General features: G+C 40.4%; 1 protein-coding gene across 1 annotated transcript in view; it reads right to left on the bottom strand.

The window, feature by feature from the left end:
• The window catches only part of DNAH5 (dynein axonemal heavy chain 5), a 321369-nt gene that overhangs the window by 76245 nt on the left and 222984 nt on the right, over positions 1-22140 (bottom strand). The window contains exons 57-60 of the mRNA XM_056109071.1: positions 14618-14849; positions 12493-12607; positions 12060-12236; positions 7784-7987 (exon numbers count right to left, since the gene is read on the bottom strand). Of these exons, the coding sequence (XP_055965046.1) occupies positions 7784-7987; positions 12060-12236; positions 12493-12607; positions 14618-14849 (728 nt within the window). The remainder of the gene's footprint in view (positions 1-7783; positions 7988-12059; positions 12237-12492; positions 12608-14617; positions 14850-22140) is intronic.

Here is a 22140-nt window from a genome sequence, read left to right as displayed (position 1 = left end):
TACTGGAACCAGATTATGAACAACTTTGTAACTGTGTACTCACTGTGATTGACAATAAAAATTTAAACAAAATATTAAAGAGACACAACAAGGAATTCAGCTTAATTATATCTGACTCAAAATAAACAAAAATACAAAACTTGCTTTGCTCCTGAGAAAGAGTAAACGATTTAAGAAATAAACATTACATGATTATAAATTTTCCAAACCAAAGCTTTTTCATGTCATTAACCCCAAAGAATTAAATTACTAATGCATAGAATTAATATTGAAAAGCAAATATACACAGGTACTTTTAGCCAAAGGACCTGATATATTTAGCATTTAGCAGCAACTAAATGCTTAAAAAATTCAGAGAGATATTCTATTAAGCGTGCCTGAAATGTAAAGATAATAACTTGATTGTAGGCCTGAGGGTATTGAATTAATTTTTAATCATAAAAGTATAGGAGAGAATAGGAGAGAATCCTACCTTCTGGCAAGATAATTACCTAAAAAATAATAGCAGCAGTGGTTGGAGAATGCCTTCACCTAACTAGAGACTTACCACACAATGAAATCAGGCCTCTCAGAAGTGTGTGGGGGCACCTACGAGAGAATGCTTAAGGACAATAGAGACAGGGCCAGAAATATTTCTCCATGGTTGGCAGCCTGCCTCGTAAGCTGGAATAGAGAAGGGATCACTAAGTCAATGATGGTTGGAGGGATCTCTCAGGATGGGAGGTGTGTGCTGAAAGTAGATAAAGGACCAAACGTGATGGCCTCTTGATATCTGTGTTGCAAACCATAATGCCCAAAAGTAGAGAGAGAGTATGGGGGAAATTGTCTGCCATAGAGGCAGGGGGAGGGGTGGTATGGGGATGGTGGAGATACTGGAGACATTGTTGGTGGAAAATGTGCACTGGTGGAAGAATGTTGGTGTTTGATCATTTTATGAGTGAAACTCAAACATGAAAGCTTTGTAACTTTATCTCACGGTGATTCAATTTTTTAAAAAAAGTTTTTAATGTAAATCTAGCACCTAAATAAATCATTCAGTGAAACAAGTCTTCAGAGACCATCCATGATGGAAGGAAGAACACACCCTCACTCAGACTTATTTTAATGCAAATTACTTCTTTGAGGCATGAAAAGGAACGAAGCCAGAAGAAAAAGAGAAAATAATATTTAGGAGTAACACAAAGGTGGAAGTAACCAGATAGACTTAGAAGGGGGCTCTCTCAACACCTCAACACGTAGCCATGGCAGGAGCCTCGTTATCTGCCAGGATTCAAATTCAAGTCCACTTCCAATACCACATTTTCCTGTGATAACGTTTTGAGTACCCTCTGTCACCGCCATCCCAACTCCTCCAAGCAAAGTCCCTTTCCCCATCCCTTGAATGACCCGATCGTGCTTGTCCATGGCTCTCATGGCAGGAGCTCATAGTTCTATTATCTTGGGAAAGTCTGTCTAGCGCACTAATTCCACAGGCCTGCTCTGAGGGGTTGCAAAGACACTCCAGCTTTGTCAGCCAGTCACTAGCAATTTTGAATTTAAAAAAATCAAGTGAATTCTGAAGCTTAGGAAATGGATACAGGATGGGTAATCCCAATTAGTTATCTTCAGACATAAAAATAAAAGGCATGGCAAGAAAACAGAATTTATTCTGCTCCAAATATTCCCAGTATGGAACACAGAAATCACTATTAAAATGCCAATAAACTAGTGAACTGGAGATATTCCAGCCTGGAAACCCAGAACCACTGAAATATCCGTGTGGAGCATTTTTTTCATGTGCCTTTTGGCCATTTGTATTTCTTTTTTGAGGAAACTTCTGTTCATTTCTTCTCCCCATTTTTTGACGGGGTTGGGGGTTTTTTTCTTGTACAGTTCTATTAGTGTCTTGTATATCCTGGATATTAATCCCTTATCAGATGGGTATTGGGTAAATATTCTTTCCCATTCTGTGGGCTCTTTCTGTATTTTGGTCACTGCTTCTTTTGAAGTGCAGAAGCTTCTTAGTTTGATGTAGTCCCATTTGTTTATGTTTGCTTCCACTTGCATGGTCAGTGCTGTTTCATCCTTAAAGATGTTGTTAGCTTCAATGTCATGGAGAGTTCTGCCTACATTTTTCTCTATGTACCTTATGGATTCATGTCTGATATTGAGGTCTTTAATCCACTTTGATCTGACTTTTGTGCCTGGCATTAGACAGGGGTCAGAATTCATTTGTTTGCAGGTAGCTATCCAGTTTTCCCAGCACCACTTGTTGAAGAGGCGTTCCTTGGTCCACTGCATTTTTCTTGCTCCTTTTCAAAGATTAAATGGTCATAAATTTGGGGGTCTGTGACAGAATATTCAACTCTGTTCCATTGGTCTGCAGGTCTGTTTCTAGCCCAGTACCATGCTGTCTTAATTACTGCTGCTTTGCAGTACAGTTTGAAGTTGGGGAGGGTGATGTCACCCATCTTCTTTTTTCCAAGGATTGCTTTAGCTATTCATGGGGGTTTATTGTTCCATATGAATTCCAGGAGTGTTCTGTCTATTCCTTTGAAAAATGTCATGGGTATCCTGACAGGGACCGCATTGAATTTGTATAGTGCTTTGGGCAGTATCGCCATTTTGATAATGTTAATCCTCCCTATCCATGAGCAGGGGATGTGTCTCCATTTCCTAGTGTCCTCTTTTATTTCTTTTATTGTCTTGTAATTTTCCATGTATAGATCCTTTACCTCTTTGGTTAAGCTGATTCTAAGGTACTTAATTTTCTGAGGTACTATTGTGAATGGGATTTTTTTAAATGTCTATTTCTTCTCTTTCATTATCTGTATATAAGAAAGTCATGGACTTTTGGGTGTTGATTTTGTAGCCTGAATTGTGGCAAAAATTTTTACTTTGTTTCAGACTGAATTTTCACTGTAGTTTTTTTGATGGGGATAAGCTAATTATGTTTTATAAGATGTAGAGTTTTAGAAATAAATTATACGTTTGCAGGTAGATTTGGAGCATTTTTTTTCATGTGACTTTTGTATTTCTTTCTTGAGGAAACTCCTGTTCATTTTCTCCCCATTTTTTGATGGGGTAGGAGTCTTTTTCTTGTACAATTCTACTAGTGTCTTGTATATTCCTGGATATTACTCCCTTATCAGATGGATATTGGGTAAATATTCTTTCCCATTCTGTGGGCTCTTTCTGCATTTTGGTCACTGTTTCTTTTGAAGTGCAGGAGCTCACAGGAAGTTTTTTGCTGTGAATTCTTTCAATCAAAATATCTGTGAGAATTGTTCTTATTGCACAAAAGCACATTGCATATTCAGTTGTGTGTGGCAAATTTTAATGACTGGTTTGGGGGAAACCCTTTACAAAAACTCTTTACAAAAAGAGTAAAAACTGGCTTTAGTGCTTGATAATATCATATATTAATTTTAAGAACTTTTTGTTGGAGGGGGATCAGCCAAATAGTACTTGAGAAAGTTCTACTTTACAACAGTTCTTGGCCTGGCAATGTCAAGAATGATTTCCAAAACCACATAGCAGGGCCAGAGAAATCTTTCAGTTATTTGGAGCACATGATGGCCTGGGTTCTATCCCTGATAGCATGTGTGGTCCCAGTACTGCCAGGCATGACCGCTGAGCAATGAGCCAGGGAAAGCACCTGAGTTTTAAAGCTGAGAGTGGGTTACAGCCAACCCCAAACCAACGCAAACCTAGCAAAAGGTGGTCAAATAAGTAGAAGGCAATGGATTTTGAATATATATTTTTTGCTATATGTATATATAATTTGCTCGAGCGGGCCCAGTAACGTCTCCATTGGAGACTTTGTTGTTACTATGTCTGGCATATCCAATACTCTCGGTAGCTTGCCGGGCTCTCCGAGAGGGGCAGAGGAATCGAACTCGGGTCGGCCATGTTGGCCGCTTGTAAGGCAAACGCCCTACCCGCTGTGCTATCGCTCCAGTTCTCTGTAATAAATCTTAGTAAAATTCTATTGATTTGCCATTGGTTTACATTATTACATAAGTTTGGAATCACAGTTTCAAATCTCCTTATCTGTATAAGTTTCACCTTACCCCTCATCCAAGATTCAGTGCTCTCACAATATCCAAGTGATGCATCTACCCTCTATCCCTTCCCCCTTCCATCCCCTCTGGCATCCCACCATATGGTTACAGATGTTACACTGGTTGTGTTTGGTGCTTTATTTAAACCATATTTTTATATTCCATAATGAGAAACCACCCAGTGTGTTTCCCAGGTTCTGACTTTTTCTCTTAACATAATCACCCCGGCTCCCATCCATATTATCATAAAAAGAGTCCATAATTTTTAATAACTTAGTAGTATCCCTCATAGTATCCTGGGCTGGAGCGATGCACAATGGGTAGGACATTTGCCTTGCGTGTGCTGACCGGGCCGGCCCGGACTCCATTCCTCTGCCCCTCTCGGAGAGCCAGGCAAGCTACCGAGAATATCTCACCTACACGGCAAAATTTGGCAAGGTACCTGTGACATATTCGATATGCCAAACACAGTTACAACAAGTTTCACAATGGAGACATTACTGGGCCCGTTGGAACAAATCGAAGAACAATGGGAGGACAGTGACAGTAGCATTCCATTGAGCATATACTGCAATATCTTTATCCACTCATTTATTGATGAGGTAGAGGTTTCCATGTTTAACTATGGTGAGAAAAGCTGCTGTATACTTGGACTCCCAAGCATGGCTGTGTTTAACAATCTATTTACAGATTTCCTGAAATTCTTAGCTGAAATTTCTCATGAGCTTGTATGAACACTCACCAGAATAAAACATGGTAATAGACTTGAATTTGTTTTTTGTACTGTGGGTTATATTTTGCTTTGTTGCCAGTTTTGACTTTTAAAATAAAGCACAAAAGCAACAACAACACATGAAGTCCAATGAATGTTGTTCTGTAGGTAATTTGGTGGATGTGTTTGCATTCCTGTTGAAGACTCAGAAGTGGGATTTCTGACCATTAGATCATACATTTAATTAACTTTTGTAGATTGCACTGAAGAGTTTAAACTTAGTTGTATATAACAAGAGCTGTATGTAAATCACTACCTTCTTCTATGATGAGACCATCTGATTATGTGTTTGATGACAAATGATATGGAAACTCTTGTCACTTCATGAGTTTCTTCAGAATTCTTTGATTAAATATCTCCTCTTGAGATCTCCTCTTGAGATATTCGCTAGCCATCAGGGAGATGTAAATCAAAACAACAATGAGATATCATCTCACACCACAGAGACTGGTACACATTCAAAAGAATAAAAGCAACCAGTGCTGGCATGGATGTGGGGAAAAAGACACACTCTTTTACTGTTGGTGGAAATGTCCACTAGTTCAGTCTTTCTGGAAAACAATATGGACAGTCCTTCAAAAACTAGAAATTGAGCTTCCATATGACCCTGCAATACCACTTCTGGGAATATATCCAAAGGATGCAAAAAAGCACAGTAGAAATGACACTGTACCTATATGTTCATTGTAGCACTGTTCACAATAGACAAAATCCAGAAACAACCCAAGTGCCCTAGAACAGATGACTGGTTAAAGAAACTTTGGTATATCCACACAATGGAATACTATGCAGCTGTCAGGAGAGATGAAGTCATGAACTTTGCTTATAAATGGATAGACTTGGAGAGTATCATGCTAAGTGAAATGAGTCAGAAAGAGAGGAACAGACATAGAAGGGCTGCACTCATATGTGGAGTATAAAACAACATAATATGAGATTGACACCTAAGGATAGTAGATACATGGGACAGATAGATTGCTCCATAGCTGGAAGCCTGCCTCGTTAGCAAAGGGGAAAAAGCATCTGCAATAGAGAAGGGATCACTAAGAAAATGATGGCTGGAGGAATCGGTCAGGATGGGAGATATGTGCAGAAAGTAGATAAAGGACCAAACATGATAACCTCTCCGTGTTTCTATTGAAAGCCATAATGCCCCAAAGTAGAGAGAGATTATGGGGAATAATGTCTGCCATGGAGGCAGCGGGAGGGTGGGAAAGGGGAGAGGTATACTGGGGATATTGGTGGTGTGGAATATGCATTGGTGGAGGGATGGGTGTTTGATCATTGTGTGTTTGTAACCCAAACATTAAAGCTTGTAACTATCTCATGGTGATTCAAAAAAATTTTAGAAAAACCTCCCTGTGGCATTATTCCATACATTTAAATTTCACAATAGGTGAATCATCTTTAGGATAAATATCAGAATAATAGTTTCATCATAATGAAATTTAATAGATGCAAATTAGTGCTCAAAAATTACTATTGGGGCAGAAGAGATATTCCATAGGTTAAGGCACATGCCTTGCAGTGGCCAGCCCCAATTGGATCCACAAACCACCTGGTCCTCTGAGCATCAGCCAGTACATGCCTGGAGACCCTGAGCACTACAGAGGTTGCCAAGGTAATCCCTGGGCCTCAGGGCCCAAGCAACACCACCTCCTTGCAACCTTGCATTGAACTTTTGGACCATTTGACTGAGAATCTCCAGTTGGGTCACCATGCCTCCTGAGTACCTCTTGGGAGACCCTCCCCTGCAGAAAAATTACTATCAAGGCTTACAAAATGAAGATGTATGCATCTATTTGTGTTTTCTGTATTTTCTATAACATCTGTCACTGTCACTATCCTGTTGTTCATTGATTTGCTCGAGCGGGCCCAGTAACATTGTGAGACTTGTTACTGTGTTTGGCATATCGAGTACGTCACGGGTAGCTTGCCAGGCTTTGCTGCGCAGGCGAGACACTCTCGGTAGCTTGCTGGGCTCTCCAAGAGCAGCGGAGGAATCAAAGGCAGAGGAATCAAACTCGGGTCGGCCGGGTCACCCTCGTTCAAGGCAAATGCCCTACCTGCTGTGCTATGGCTCCAGCCCTCTATAACATCATGCACATGTTAACATCTATATATTTAACATGTTAAATATATATTGTTTCCTTAAAATGATTTTTCAGTCACTATTGAGATATGATGCTGACAGTGCTATAATATACCAAGTCTGTTGGGAAATGCTCTGGTGCTTATAATGGCTTACATTGGAAAGGACAAAATCTACTTAAAAGAAATTCTTAAATAACATATATAAAATATGTCCATCTAATATTATTCAGTGTCAACAAAGATGGAAACTGTGCTACTCTTAGCAATATGGGTAGACCTGGAAAACCTGATGCTTCATGAAATAAGCCAAAGACATAAACTATGTGGTCTGACTTACACAAGGAATATAAAATAGACCAAGTCATAGAAGCAGAGAGGAGGGATGGAGAAGTGGTACAAAGCATCAGTTATGCAGTGAATGTCACTGCACATTGGTATAAAGTTGTAAATGGTATGTAATGAAAAAGTTCCAGGGACTTATTTACATTGCACAGCAATGTAAATACAGTTAAAATACAATATCGCATGCTTAAATTTTGCTAGGAAGGTTTATCTTAATGTGTTCTTAACACACCAAAAAGCAGGACAGGAAGAGGGAAGAAAAGAAATAGCAACTGTGTGAGTGATGGATGTTTTAATTAGCCCGAAGTTATTTTACCTTCATTCATTTTAATTACCTTAACAAACATGCATATGTCGATCACATCAAATCACACACCTTATATATGATTTCAAATGTTAATGGCACCCTAAGAAAGATGAAAATATTAAAACTTGAGGTGACATATGTAGATCCTTTGAAGAAACTTGTGCTATTAAAGGGCTACAATGAAGTCGGAGTTTCCTCTGAGCCCATCATCCTGGAACTACCAACCTGCAAATTCTGCAAAAAGTTCCCAGCAGTCATCAGTTTCAAAGACTCCTGCCAGGAAGGAATGGTGCAGCTTTTCTCCAGGTCAACTTTCACTGCATTGACTTTCCTCTGAAAGAGCAGCAGCACACAATCCATGATCCTCATGATGAGGTGTGGGGGTCGGCCCAGCGTACGCACCGTCGCGATGTCCGAAGGCTTGATAGTCTGGGCGAGAGAAGGCACTTAGCATCTTAGCATCCGAGCTCAGAAAGGCAAAGTCCAATGGGACAGGCAACATTAACAGTCATGCAAAACACTCAGACCAACCAACCTCATCTCTAAATGCGTCTATCTCAACAACGTCAAACTGCCCTTGGAAGGGGGGGAGGGGTAAGATGCTTGCCTTGCATGCAGTCAACTCAGTGTACCACATAAGGTCATCCAAGTACCACTGGGAGTGATCCCTGAATATAGAGCCAGGAGTGTGTCCTGAACACCTTCAGTGTGGAAAGGAAAGGAGAGGAAAAAGGAAGGGGGAGGAGAAAGAGGAAGAAGGGAGAGGAAGGGGAAAAGGAAGGAGGGAAGGGGAGGGAGGGTAGAGAAATATCTAGCACTTAAGTGGAGACAAGGAATTTAAACCAGAAAAAAATTATTTGCGATGAATTTTGCTCATTAGTTATGTAGGTCAAGATCCCGCCTCTGTTTCTTGAGCAACTCTGACCAGTCAGGGTGTCCTAGCATGAGTGGGTAGCCTGAGGGCTGGCTGACAGGGTGAATAATGAGAGGTTTCCTCACTGGAAACTGACCTTCAAATGCTAGTACTTGAGCAATGTGAATTTCACTAGGCTCTTAGGAAAGTTCCATTACATTTCTAGTACAGACATTCTCATAGAGTAAATTATTTAACAGTCACATCAATCTGCCATGGGTAAGAACAACGATTTTCTCTTAAATCTTGAAATAAGTACTGAAAAAAATTTCAGTGCAAGAATCTGGTTCAATCCTATTTATTGAACACCCAATATACATGTATCCCTTCCAGATCTTGAAACCTTCCCTCTCATTTGCATTTGTAGACCTCTGTCAAAAGAAGGTAACGAATGTCGCCTTTCAATGGTAATTTTATTTTCTCTGAGAATAGCGGGCAACAACATAAGTGAACCACTAAGCCTGGTCATCGGGAATAGAGCAATATACCAGCATTTACGAAAGCTAGGCAGCTAAAGTGAAAAATAATCTGTGGTAAGAACTGGAGATGGGGACTGAAGTGATAGCAAAGCGGGTAGGGCGTTCACCTTGCACGCAGCCAACCAGTGTTAGATTCCTAGCATCCCATATGGTCCTCTGAGCACCGCCAGGAGTAATTCCTGAGTGCAGAGCCAGGAGTAACCCCTGTGCATTGCCAGCAAAAAGCAAAGAAAAAAATAACTAGAGATGACAGACGTCACTGAAGATACGACTATAAAAGAATGGAAAAATTGTAGCATCCTGGGGGAAATTACAGTCAAATTTAAGCTACCTAGAATGTAAGAGTTGAATGTGCTTGTCTTACTTTATCTTTAATGTGGGTGGAATGGGGGAGGTTCAAAGAAATCAGACTCAGTTATATGAGGTGTCCAGGTAAAGGAGTTTGGGAAAGAGCATTTCTCAAGTTCACCCTAGTTAGTTAAATATTGGAATCATCTCTTCTCTGCAGACGAAGCAATAGGACTGTTATATGACTTCTTATCCACCAAGCAACAATAATAGTCACTTAACGTCTTGAAATATTTGATACGTTTATGTTGAGTCAGACCAACATTAAGAGAGGAAAATGCAGTCTTTACTATTACCTTACTTGTCGTATCTGGTTTTGTAATCTAATGTCAAAATATTATGGTTTGTATGCACATAAAACTTTCTTAGTATAAATTCTTAAGAGTTCACAAAGAGCCAATAAAATGCAAGTGGAACCAGTGAAGAAATTTTATTTAGAACACCTGCACACAGCCCATCACTTTATGCCTGGCTGTTCCCGCACAATTTTGCAATAATACTTATGTGATGCAAAATACATAACTGGTAGGGGATGCTAAACAAGTAGAATACCAGAAATGCGCCATAATATAAAAGAAATGCCAAGCCTTTTAAGTCGAGGGAAGGTAGAAGTTCCTAAATAGGACCCCACACGCCTACCACAGCTCTGTTTCTACAATACCACTGAGGACCAAGAGTTCAATAAAGGCTTAAAGGTATCTGTACAATATCATTATTTGTCTTTGTCAGAGATTCTCAGTGAAATCAAAGTAACTCTCAAAAATGGGAGATGGGGATATTAATACTCCAGATTCTCTGATTTGTACACATTACATGTGCACAACATTTCACATGCTAGTAATACTTCAAAAAATTAATGGAGAAGAGATACACCAAAACTCTGGGGTACTGAGAGTCTGGGGTAGTATAAGGACTAAATAGAACAGTTTATTCTTGGCAAGATGAACTGAAAAATAATTCGAAAAAGTTCAGCCCATGGAAGAGTGCCAAGTGTGAAAAATTGGAGAGACAAAAGAATGCTGTTATTATCTCAAATGAAGAGAAATTCATATTTTGTGCATTGGCTTAGAAAACTTAAAGACATTATTTGGATCCAAAAAATTTAGAATGATGACCTACCATCTCACACCAATGAGAAGGGTCTGTACCAAGAAGGGAAACAACCAGTGTTGGCGAGAATGTGATGAAAAAGGTACTCATGTTCACTGTTGGCGATAATGCCAAGGTAAAAAAGTATGAAGACCTTCCCAAAGCCTTTATAATAGTATTCCTATAATCTATAAATTTTACCACTGGGCACCTATACCAAGAACACAAAAGACATTATGTGTTTATTGCTGTACTACTTCAACAGCCAAATCTGTAAATAACCCAACTGTGTGGATTAAGAATGATGAGTGGATAAAGAAATTGTGCAACATATTAGAAATTCAATCTATTTATCTATAATATGCAATCTTGCATTTCACTATAACATGGATGGAATTGAGAAGGATTGTGATATATGAAATGTCAGAAGGAAGAGAAACACCAAATGATCTCTCTCATATGTGATATGTAAAGAAAAGAAGCAAGGAAATGAATGGCATCCAATGAGAGAAAATCTCTGGACTTTAACTATGGAACTGAGATCTCAAAGAAGAGGAGAAAGGGAACTTGGGGGCAAGGAAGGAAGAGGTGTTCTAGAAGCCATATGAACATAGCAGTCTTAGGCATTTTGGTGAGGGAGGGGTGTGCCGTAACTCTGTACACTAAAGACTGACATTAACACCATTGCAACCATGTTACCTTAAATACAATTTTAAGAAGTAATAGAAGCATGTTAGATAGTGAGTTTAGAATGGCATAACTGCAATAATAGCATTGTCAAATCCCGAAAGATGCTCAGCTGAGGATCATAACATTACTTAGATGATCATAACATTACTTATCAGTCGTGTTCCATTTTTCCAGCCATTTTCTGGGCAAGGGTCCAATAACTTAAGATGTCAGATAAATAATAATTAAGTAAAAATGATGTTGACTCCAAGAACATCTTAAACTGAATCACCAAAACTGGACTAAACTAATCCTTTTAGGCTCCTTCTACTTCACTAAACCCAATTATTTTCCCAGAACCCAAACTAGTTTCTAATATCACCGTTTCTTTTACTGCCATACATCACATTAAGAAATTGCTGGAGGGGACTGGAGAGATAGCATAGCGGGGAGGGTATCCGTTTCCATCCGCTGCAACCTATATGGCTCCCCAAGCATAGCCTGAGTGAATAATTCCTGAGTGCAGAGTCAGGAGTCACCCCCGACCACTACCAGGTGTGGCCCAAAACAAAACAAAACAAAAATGCTGACAGTCTGCTCAACCCTGGCACCCAAAAGTCACTTAGGTCATTGGGCCAGTAGCTCATTTGGATAATTCAGATAGACCTGAGGGTGGCACTTCTGTCAACACACTCCCGTGTCCTCAATGAATCAGGAAATGCTTTTGTGGACATGTGGCATGGCATTCCCAATGTCAGCATGCTCACTGTGGGCAGGACGCCTGCACAGCATTGTCCAACACTGCCTGCTATCCGTGGGTGCAAAGAAGGAGGTGAGAAGGAGCACACAGCATCAGCAGAGAGCAGAGAACATTACTGGGCACAGTCTCGAGGGAGAAAGCGTGGTCCGAAGCAGTAACAGAGTTCCCCAGTGCTCTTCACTGGAGCCTGCCGTCCCCTCCTTGGTCCCGAAACTCAGCATCAGTTCTGTCCCATGAACATACCTGCAGGGCTGCCTCGGCTTCTTCTAATGCTGGTTTGGCGGCTTCCAGTTTCTCTTCTGCGATGGCTTTGTCTTTAGAGATGCTGTCTACAATGGCCTGGGCCTTGTCCTTCACCTTCTGGACCTCAGCCTTGACTTTCTCAGCAGCCTGGGCTTTCATTGTCACTTCTTTCAAGACCTAATCCAATATTTTGAAAAAGCTCATCAGAAATTAATAAAGACTCAACAGAAAAAATGCACCTTTCTGATTTTCTGATTTTTGGGGGGGGGGGGGGGTTCACTTAGTGTTCACACATAAAATCAACAGTCTTTTACTCTAATGGAAATCGATCATTTGTGCAGCCCGAGATGTAACTCAGTAAAAATGTACTTATCATTAGCATTTATGAAGTGGGAATTCAAACAGGTCTGGATGCCCATGTATGACCACATACCATGTCAGCTTTATCATTGGCCACTTGAAGCTCCTTTTCTTTGGCTTCTAGCTCTATGCTCAGGGCTGCAACAGACTCTGAGGCTTCTTTAAGCTTCTCCAATCCAGTATTCATTCTGGGATCGAAAGTCCAAGAGAATAATGTTACAGTTTGTGGCACTTTGCCAAGTACTGTCTACACATTTTCCAAGTATGGCCTACTAATATGGATACGACGGCCTTTGGAGAAACAGGACATAGCAAGTGGGTAGCAACGGCCTTGGAAGAAAGAGGAAAGAACAAATCCTCACTGAACATTGACAGGTTCTTGGGAACTGCCATGTGAGCGAAACAAGGCAGAACAAAAAATAATTTTATCATAGACGAACTGATAAACATCAGTGTTAGGGCGGGGGCGATAGTACAGTGGGGAGGGCCTTTGCCTTGCACTCAGCCAACCCAGGTTCGATCCACAGCATCCCAAATGGTCCCCAATCATCGCCAGGAGTGATTACTGAGTGCAGGGCCAGAAGTAACCCCTGAGCATTGATGGGTGTGGCCCAAAAACCAAAAAAACAAAAGCAAAAACAAAATAGTTTTAAGTTCTACAGCACATTTCTCTTTATAAGAACATCATTAACTTTTAAATCAAGACCCAAAACACTTCTAATACTTAAACAATAATCTTTACTCCTTCATTTATTTTTTCCAGCCCCTCACTCCAGGTTCAGGATCAATCATGAAAGCTGGCGTGCAAGGTGAGAACTAACCTTAGGCACTTTCTATTACAGGGGTTACAGGGTGCCTCTCTGCCTCTGTCTCTTGTCTCTCTCAGTCTCTCTGTCTGTCTCTGTCTCTCTGTCTCTGTCTGTGTGTCTCTGTTTTTGTCTCTGTCTCTCTGTCTCTGTCTCTATTTCAGCCTCTGTCTCTCTGTATCTCTCTCGCTCACTCGCTTTTCTCTCCATGCCAGTGAGCCTCAGGTGCACATCTTTGTGATGTGAGAGAAAACTCACATAAGTGTTGGAAGAAGAGGCCAACTTCACACACAGTGGCTCTGCTGGGAATTGATTTTTTCTCATCAACATTATAATGAAGTGGTCTTGAATGAAACCTGGTAACTTGCAGAGGAAATCTAAGAGGGCTTGGCAGAGAAAGATATTCATGCAGGTCTGATCTGAGACCAGAAATCCGTCTGCTCTTCACTGAGCACTCATGGGAAGGCCGAACTTGCTAACAACTCAATATGACACAAGGAACAGCCATTGGTCTAGAATCTGCGTCATGCTGGAAACATGCTTAAAGAAGCTGAACTCAATAATAATGGACTTCTAGTGATGGAAGCCCATCATGAAGGAAGGGAAATAAATAACTTACACGTTTTGAAACAGATCAAGGAAGTTGAAAGAAAAGTGAACTGGAATCAAGAAAAGAAATAAATTTAAAGCCATCACAACAGGCTCTTGCTCTTGAAGGGATTAACTGCTGATGAACCTGACAGAGTGTGATGTACAGGTCTGTGTGCCTCAGAGTCATTTAATGCTCAGTCCTATTCACAGCTCCCTTCTGCAGCAACTGGCGCTGACTCTGGCCATATCCAGGCAGAAAATAGAAGTGATCAGGAAAGAACAGGGCAGAGCAGAAAAAATCTGTAACAGAGCAGAGAAAGAGCATATTCACTGTGCAGTGAACAGAAGGGCCAGCCCACTCGTGTACCCTGGACAGTCAAAGAGAAGGTGACAAGAAGTACAGGAGGGAGGAGGAGAGATCTGTACTCGCCGCAACTTGCTTCCAGATCTATTATTTCTCCTTGGAGCATCCAACATTATAGGAAAGATAAAGAAGCTGGAAACATTCCACCATACTGGACAATAACAGACACACTGCAAAGGTCCTTTGAAGAGACTGAAATGAACTTTCTGAAGCTCAGCATGGCTTGCATTTGGAGCAGGAGACTTTGTTGTAGAGAGAAGCTCCTGAGCACTGTAGGGTAATGAGCTACCTCCTTAACATCTCCTCGTTTGATGCCCAGGGGACCCTCCAACCCCCGCTGACCCATTATAACAACAGTTATGTCTCCAGTTGCTGCAACTGTGCCCCTGAGAAGAGCCACTTCTAGAAAGTTTCTTGAGATTGGAAACCACACCCACCTGTTGGCCAGAGTTTGCACTTCCAGATGCTTTTCTCCATAAATGAATTTATAGCCCTGAATAAATGAGAGGTATGACTTGGGCGTCACATGGGTGGAGCGTCGGAAGCGCTGGAAGTAATCCACGCATTTCTCCGCTACCCCGTCCTGGAAGGAGCCCATGCACTGCACCACTTCCCTCTTGGTCTCCAGGCTGCAGTCGATCTCGTAGGAAGAGAGGAAATGCTCTGACACTGGAGAGAACAGAAACAACAGCCTGTGTCATAAAAGGAGAAACTCCTTTGAAAGCCTCACTGGCATTTACTAAGGCTTAGAAACTTCTGAGCGCTCTGTGCCAATTTCACAGCCAGAGTCAGGTGGAGATACTGTTTGACTCCAGACCAGGGAGACAGACTAGGTGCTTTTTCCCTTTGCACGACCAAACTAGAACCAACTGAAAGCGCTTTATCACCCCTGCTTCCGGGACTCGAGCAAGAAAACGGATTCTCTGCAGCTGCGGGTTCTGGTCAGCAGCCAGCCTGTTTCACGGTTGACACAGAGAAAGAAGCAGTGAAAGAGCCGAGACCTCAGCGGCCACCTGCTACTCATATTTAACAATTCCACTTTTGTTGACTTGTTCCTCTTTACTGAGAACCTGCGCGGCCCCAGGATCCAAGTGCATTTGGCACGTGGCGTGCTCGAGGCTGAATCCTTTTATGAACAGGCTGTTTCATGCTTCCAAGTGGCAGCTGGCCGTTTGTGGTGAATTCTAATTTACGAAGTCCTTTAAAAAGGTTTGGGGAAAGATCTGTCAGAGACCTTTATCTTCCCAACAGCACCCAACACGGAAAAGATTAGAAGCATTTCCTATTATGAGACGCGGTCGTGATGCAGAGCCCATCAATCACCAGCAACTCTGTGTCTCGGCCACAGGTACGACCAGGAGGGACCTTGCGAAGCAAAGTCATAAAAGGAAATTTTGTCTCAATTCTAATTTACTGAGGTCATGGATAAAGGAGTTAAAATGATCACAACCAACTGTATGTTTCTGGGGGGGGGGGGATGATCTATGGTTTTGCTTATCAGGCACTTGACATACTGAACAATGCACACAAGAGATGCCAATTGAATGAGACCAGTACAAAGGGAGGAGAGGAAGGAATCTTGTGAGGGAATACTTTGAAAAAATCATTTTTATTTGGGGCCATCCCTGACAGTGTTCTTGGCTTACTCCTGGATCTGTGCTCACGACCCATTCCTAGCGGTGCTCAGCAGACACCGTGGGGCTCCAGAGATTGAACCCAGGTCAGCTGCATCCAGGAAAAACACCCTCTGTGCTATACTAACTCTCCAGCCCCACAAAATTTATATATTTTTAGTGAAACCTTTTTACTACTAGTAACTGATCACTAAACTTAATTTTAATACAGCAGTTATGGGTCAATACTTACAGCCATATAAATAACAAGACTATCAGCTTGGTCACAAAGACAGGGTATAAGGTATGTTGAAATGCACTAAATTAAGATACCGAATCAGCCATATGTTCTCATATAAGGCAACTGCTTCTGAAAAAATAACTTTTCAGTTTTAAGAAGCTTTCATTTGGACACTCTTAGAAACATAGGGGAAATTCTGCTGCCACTAAATAACCTGAATAAAATGGAAAAAAGGGCACTCAACAGACATCTTTCTAAAGAAAACAAATGGCCGGTGGATACATGAAAATCTGGTCAACATTTCTATTAGGCAAATGCAAATCAAAGTCACAATGAGATATCACCTCACTGTTCTGAGGACAGCTGATGCCAAAAAATCAATAAATAACAAGCTGTGATCAGGATGTAGAGAGCAGGGTATCCTGCATTACTGGTGGGAATGTAAGTTGTGCAGTTACCATGGAAACCAGTATGGAGATTCCTCAAAAATTTAAAAATAGAACTGCCATATGATCCATCAATTTCACCTCTGAATATATATGTGTGTGTATATATGTACATATATACACATATATATATGCAGAAACTGAATTCAAGATCTGGAAAAGACCCCTACAGACTGTTCACTGCAGCATCATTCACAATAGCCAAATATTCATCAGTAGTGAATGAATCAATAAACTGTGGTGTACATATGGAATACAGTTTTATTCAGTTTTTCGCAAAGATGTAAATTCTGCCATTTGCAACAATAGAGATAAATCCGGGAGGGGGGCATTGTGTTAGCTGCAATAAAACAGAAGGATAAATATCTCATGATCCCATTTATATGAGAAATCTGAAAGCATTTCATATGATAATTAAAATTATCATATTTAACGTGATAAAATTAGAAAATGAGAGGATAGAAATGATGTCAGTGTGTAACTGGGAGGGAAAAACTGGACGATATTAATCAACAAGAAGGAAAGTTCAGATATATAAAATGAACAAGTTAGGGGCTGCAGCAATAGCACAGCTGGTAGGGCATTTGCCTTACACACAGCCAACCCAGGTTTGATTCCCAGCATCCCACATGGTCCTCCAAGCACTTCCAAGAGTAATTCCTGAGTGCGTGAGCCAGGAGTAACACCTGTGCATCGCCGGGTGTGACCCAAAAAGCAAAATAAAATAAAAATAAAATAAAATGAACAAGTTAGAGATCTGTGTACAGCACCATGCCTAAAGTTAATGATGCCGCATTCTAACCTTTACATTTGGCTAAGGAGTTTCTCATGCACTTATTCCAGCACCACACCCAAAACTAGTGTACCCTTGTCAGGTAATATTCCAGGTAGCAGGGTTGCCCAAGCAGCTATCAGACCCACCCGCTCTTTCCCTGCCAACTGGCGTGATGGTTCAATGCAAGACCTGAGGAAATGGTGCTGGTTGGACCCTCTGGTGCTGGGATTACCTGCGGTCATCACTAAGGATTCTTGGGGAGGATAAATGTCAGGACCACATCCAGCGATGTTCAGAGGCTTCCAGGGATGAATCCAGATGGGATCATCTGATGCCATGGATCCAACAAAAGTTGGTAACATGCAAGCTCTGCATCTTATCCCTATATTATATCTCTAGACTCATAGTAAGTAATAATATCCAAAACTAAGCATTATAATCACTAAAGAACTTCCAAGTTACCTTCTGGATTTTATGAGGTTATGGGGTTTGCAGGGGAAGGAGGAGGATCACAGCCAGCAGTGCTCAGGGCAACTCCTGGTTCTGTGCTTATAGACCACCTCTGGTGGTGTTAGGAGACCATATACGGTGCCAGGTACCAAAAGGTTGAGTTACATGCAAGGAAAACACCCCAATCCCCCAACCCCTGTACCATGTCTCTGTTCCATGATGGATATTCTTATGTCACAGACTGTGATGAAAATTTCATAGCTTTATACTTAACCTCCAAAGCTAGGAAGTTATATGCATTAAGTATATATAGTCCTTTATGTGTCATTCACACTTTAAGTAGTTTTTATAAACAACCCAAAAAGAGGGAGAGAGAGTAAAAGGGAATGTACCTGCCAATGAGGCGGGGAGGGGGGAGAGTGGCAGGAGGGATATTGGTAACATTGGTAGTGGAGAATGGGCACTGGTGGAGGGAGAGGTACTTGACACTGTATGACTGAAACATAATATCACAAAAGTTTGTAAATCTATAACTGTATCTCATTATGATTCATTAAAAAATTTAAGCAGTTTTTACAAATAAAAATGTAGAAGTTAAAGAATTAGAAAAGTATAATTAATCTATTATCTTTATAGAAAAATACTATGATCTAAATAAAAATAAGCACAAATGGATGACAGATTTCCCCAGTGATGTTACTAGAGGTAATTTAATCCAGAATCAACATTCTGAAGGCAACTTTAATGACGGTCTTTTCTACAAAATTTGTTGCTCATTTTATAAAAAGATAACCAATGCTTAAATCCCTCAGTGTACTAAGTTCTTCCAATACACATATATGGTATTCTTTACAAACAACAAATGGCAGGTTAGCTTTTGTTATGTAGATTTGATTTTCCCAATAACTTTTCTTATATTTCTTAAAGGAAGGAGCTATATCTCAGGTATTATAGCTATTTACTCCCATGATTTCTAACAAATTTAAATATGCATTTTGAAAAGCCAATTGTAAATTCTTACTAGATTTGGGGCATTTCCACAAAAACCTACTAGTTATCAAAAGGTCTGAATGGTTCAAATGCCCAGGTGTACTATATAATGTATCATTTCTATAGAGATAGGAATCCAATGAAAGTGATGTTTTTTATATTCCTAAGTGACTACATGAAAAGCAAAGGGTGTGACAGATTGTAATTAAACTTTGGAACTAAGATAAAGAAAATGAATAGAGAATTCTTGATCTGAGGGACAATGTGTGGAAAGATAAGGATAATCAATATGTCCAGAGTAGCTTCAGAGAACAAGTGAAAAAAGTCTATCTTGAGAAAGAGAAAGGTGATGCTGGCTGAGAAAAAAACTGCATGTAAATACAGATCATATTATTTAAGGATAATGAATTTTGACAATCTGATTAATTCATTTAAAACAAGTAGAGACATAGCTAGTTGATGAAATGGCGTCTTATGGTTTTTGAATTTGAGTTTTCGGTCTACACAGGCAGCTAAACTTTAATGTAGTAAATGATCCAACTGAAAATAAAATTGCAAACTATGGTTAGTGACAAGAAAGCGAAGCATAGAGTGCTGAAAAACAGGGAGGACGGCTTAGCAGAGAGAAAGAGGAAGCAAAGGTTGATTTCCTTGAGGAAGTGACACTTAGCTCGGCCAACATTATCAAAAGAGAGGAAAAAGTAGAAAATGGGGGAAGAAGGGAAGAAAAATGGCCTTTGCTGAAAAGAAAAGGGAGGACATGGAGATTTGAAGTTGGAATAATGTGATGGTGTTCGTGTTGGTATCGTCTTTGCATCACCCTGGGAGACAGGTAGAAAGAAGAGATCATTAGAAAGTTATCTGGGTTCTCCAGGTGAATAACAATGGGAGCTGGGCCTCAGGTGTCAATGGAAGGAAAAGAGTTGGACCCTTAGGAGACACAGTTGGCATGACTTGATGATGGAGGGGATTTAAGAACTGGAGGAAGGAAAGTAGATACATCCAAGAGCCCCATGCTTGCTTGATCTCCTGCATAGAGCAGGACCCCTACAAAGAGGGAGATCGGAGAAGAACCACTTTAGTTTAAATAGTTTGAGTTTGAGGAGACTTGTGGGAGATGTCACGAAAATTTATCAAGCTGGCAGCCAAGTGCACAGATTTCCAGGCGAAGGACAGTCTAGGCTGGAGATAAAACTTTATGGGCCATATTATATGGGCGGTTGTTGATGAGTCTGCCTAGGAGAGAATCTGGAATGACGACACAAGTGTGCTTTGCCCTCCAATATGCCTGATCATAAATGTCACAAAGCTCAATAAATATGCTCCAAATAAGTGAAAAATAGATGCATGCATAAAGGTCAGGATATCTGCTAGGAACTAAGGACAGAATTTCATCTCTCTGATACATCATGTAACCTTGACTTGGGATGATGTAATGAGATGAAAAGGAATGAGGATGGGATGTGTGCAGTGAAAGACATGCCAATAAGACCTTCTGCCTAGAAAAAATGATTGAAATAGTAGATTTGGCAGGAAGGGCCTCCATATCTAAATTAAATCAGCCTTATTAGCATATATTAAAACGTCTGTCATCTAAAATGGTTATTTCACTGTTAATAATAATACCTTACATGACATATTATAAAAAGACTTGCCTACTAATTAACATTATTTTAAAGCAAACGTCAATATAATTCTTAAATACTGTTATTTTGTAGCCTGCACCTATATCCAGTATCAAGAATTTTTATCCTTAGATTTCACATTTTTATAGAACATAAAATTATGCAATAAGAAATAAAGGCCCCAGGTTGGGGCCGGAATATTTAAGAAGAGTACATATAATATTCAAAATATAGTAACCTTACTAAAATAGTGATACTCTAAGAATCACTTCTTTCTATGTGATATTTCTATTGTCATACTAGTATGACTTAATTATAGTTTTCAATTTTTTATTAATACTTATGTTTTAAAGATCATGCTATAAAAATACAATTAAAAACATTCAAGAAAATTTAATTTTAATAGAAGCATCTTGGCTTTTTAATTAATACTGTGAACATACATCATTTGACTTTACCAATTGAAAATAACAATTGCTAGAAAACAAACAGATTTGTTGTTAAGAAAAGTTGTGTGCCATGAAATTCAGGACCAATATGCTTACAAAATAGTTTGTAGGTGTCCAACAAACTACTGAAAGATATTAACTTATAGGTTAAAAACTCAGACAAAGAAAACACTATTGTGGGTCTCTATACAATTAGGAAAGTCATTTCTCCAGGTTTTGCCTAAGAACACCACTTTTGGAAGTTACATACAGTGTCAAATGATTTCGGTTTTTTCCCTAAACTAGCCCTGTGACTTACCACTCATGTCCAATACCTTCTTATGTAATTTTCCTTTTCACATTTAGTAAAAAATATTCAATTCTTCCCTATCTTAAAAATTTTCATATAAGAAATCCAAATCAAGGTACCATTTCATACCAGGGAGAGTGGTACATATAAAAATAATGGGAACAAGCAGAGCTGGCTAGGATGTGGCGAGAATGGAATTCTCGTCTGGTAGTGGGAATGTTGTCCAGTTCAAACCCTGTAGAAAACCATCTGGAGGGTTCTCAGGAAACTCAGAATCAACCTAGAGGTACAACAACAGAATGGTGGATCATGAGGTTGTGGGATATGTACATAATGGAATATTATGCAGCGGTAAGAAATGGTGAAATTAAGCAATTTCCTGCAACATAGACGAAAACTGGAAGATATGTTAAATGAAGTAAGCCAGAAGAAGGACGAATACAGGATGACACCACTTATATGTTGGATTTAGAGTTACTGGATGAGGGAATGCAATGGTTTAAAGTGGGGTGGGGGGGGGAACTAGATCACCGTTGGTCCCAGTGGACAGGGAGGAGAAGGCTAGAAACAGAGTGAAGGGTGAGGGGAGAAGAGAAAGATGAGAAACTATGGGGGCAGGGGTCAAAGAAATTCAGGTTCATCGGTAGTGTTAAGGAATGACAGAGCTAAATATCCAAACTACAGAATAAACAATATTGAAATCACAAGACCCAAACTTTTAAGATGCCTGTCAAGATGGCAGACTGGACTGGAGCAGGGGTGGAGGGGGGGGGGGGCGGGAGAGTAGGAGAGGGAACCTGGGAACACTGGTAGACAGAAGCTGACACAGGTGGCAGATAGGTAATGAAACATTGTAGTCTAAAACCCAATTGTACCCAATAAGAGAGAGAACAAAAGGGAATGCCCTGCCACAGAGGCAAGGGTGGGATGGGGAGGATGGGGGGTGGGAGGGATACTGGGATCCGTGGTGGTGGGAAATAGGCACTGGTGGAGGGATGGGTATTTGATCATTGTATGACTGAAACCCAAGCACAAAAATTTGTAAGTGTACAACTGTACCTCATGATGTCTCACTAACAAAA

This window comes from Sorex fumeus, unplaced genomic scaffold (genome assembly GCF_029834395.1).
Source record: "Sorex fumeus unplaced genomic scaffold, SorFum_2.1 ptg000264l, whole genome shotgun sequence".
NCBI lineage: Eukaryota > Metazoa > Chordata > Mammalia > Eulipotyphla > Soricidae > Sorex > Sorex fumeus.
Note: the sequence above shows the minus strand (reverse complement) of the source record. Positions and strands in the feature narration are given on the sequence as shown.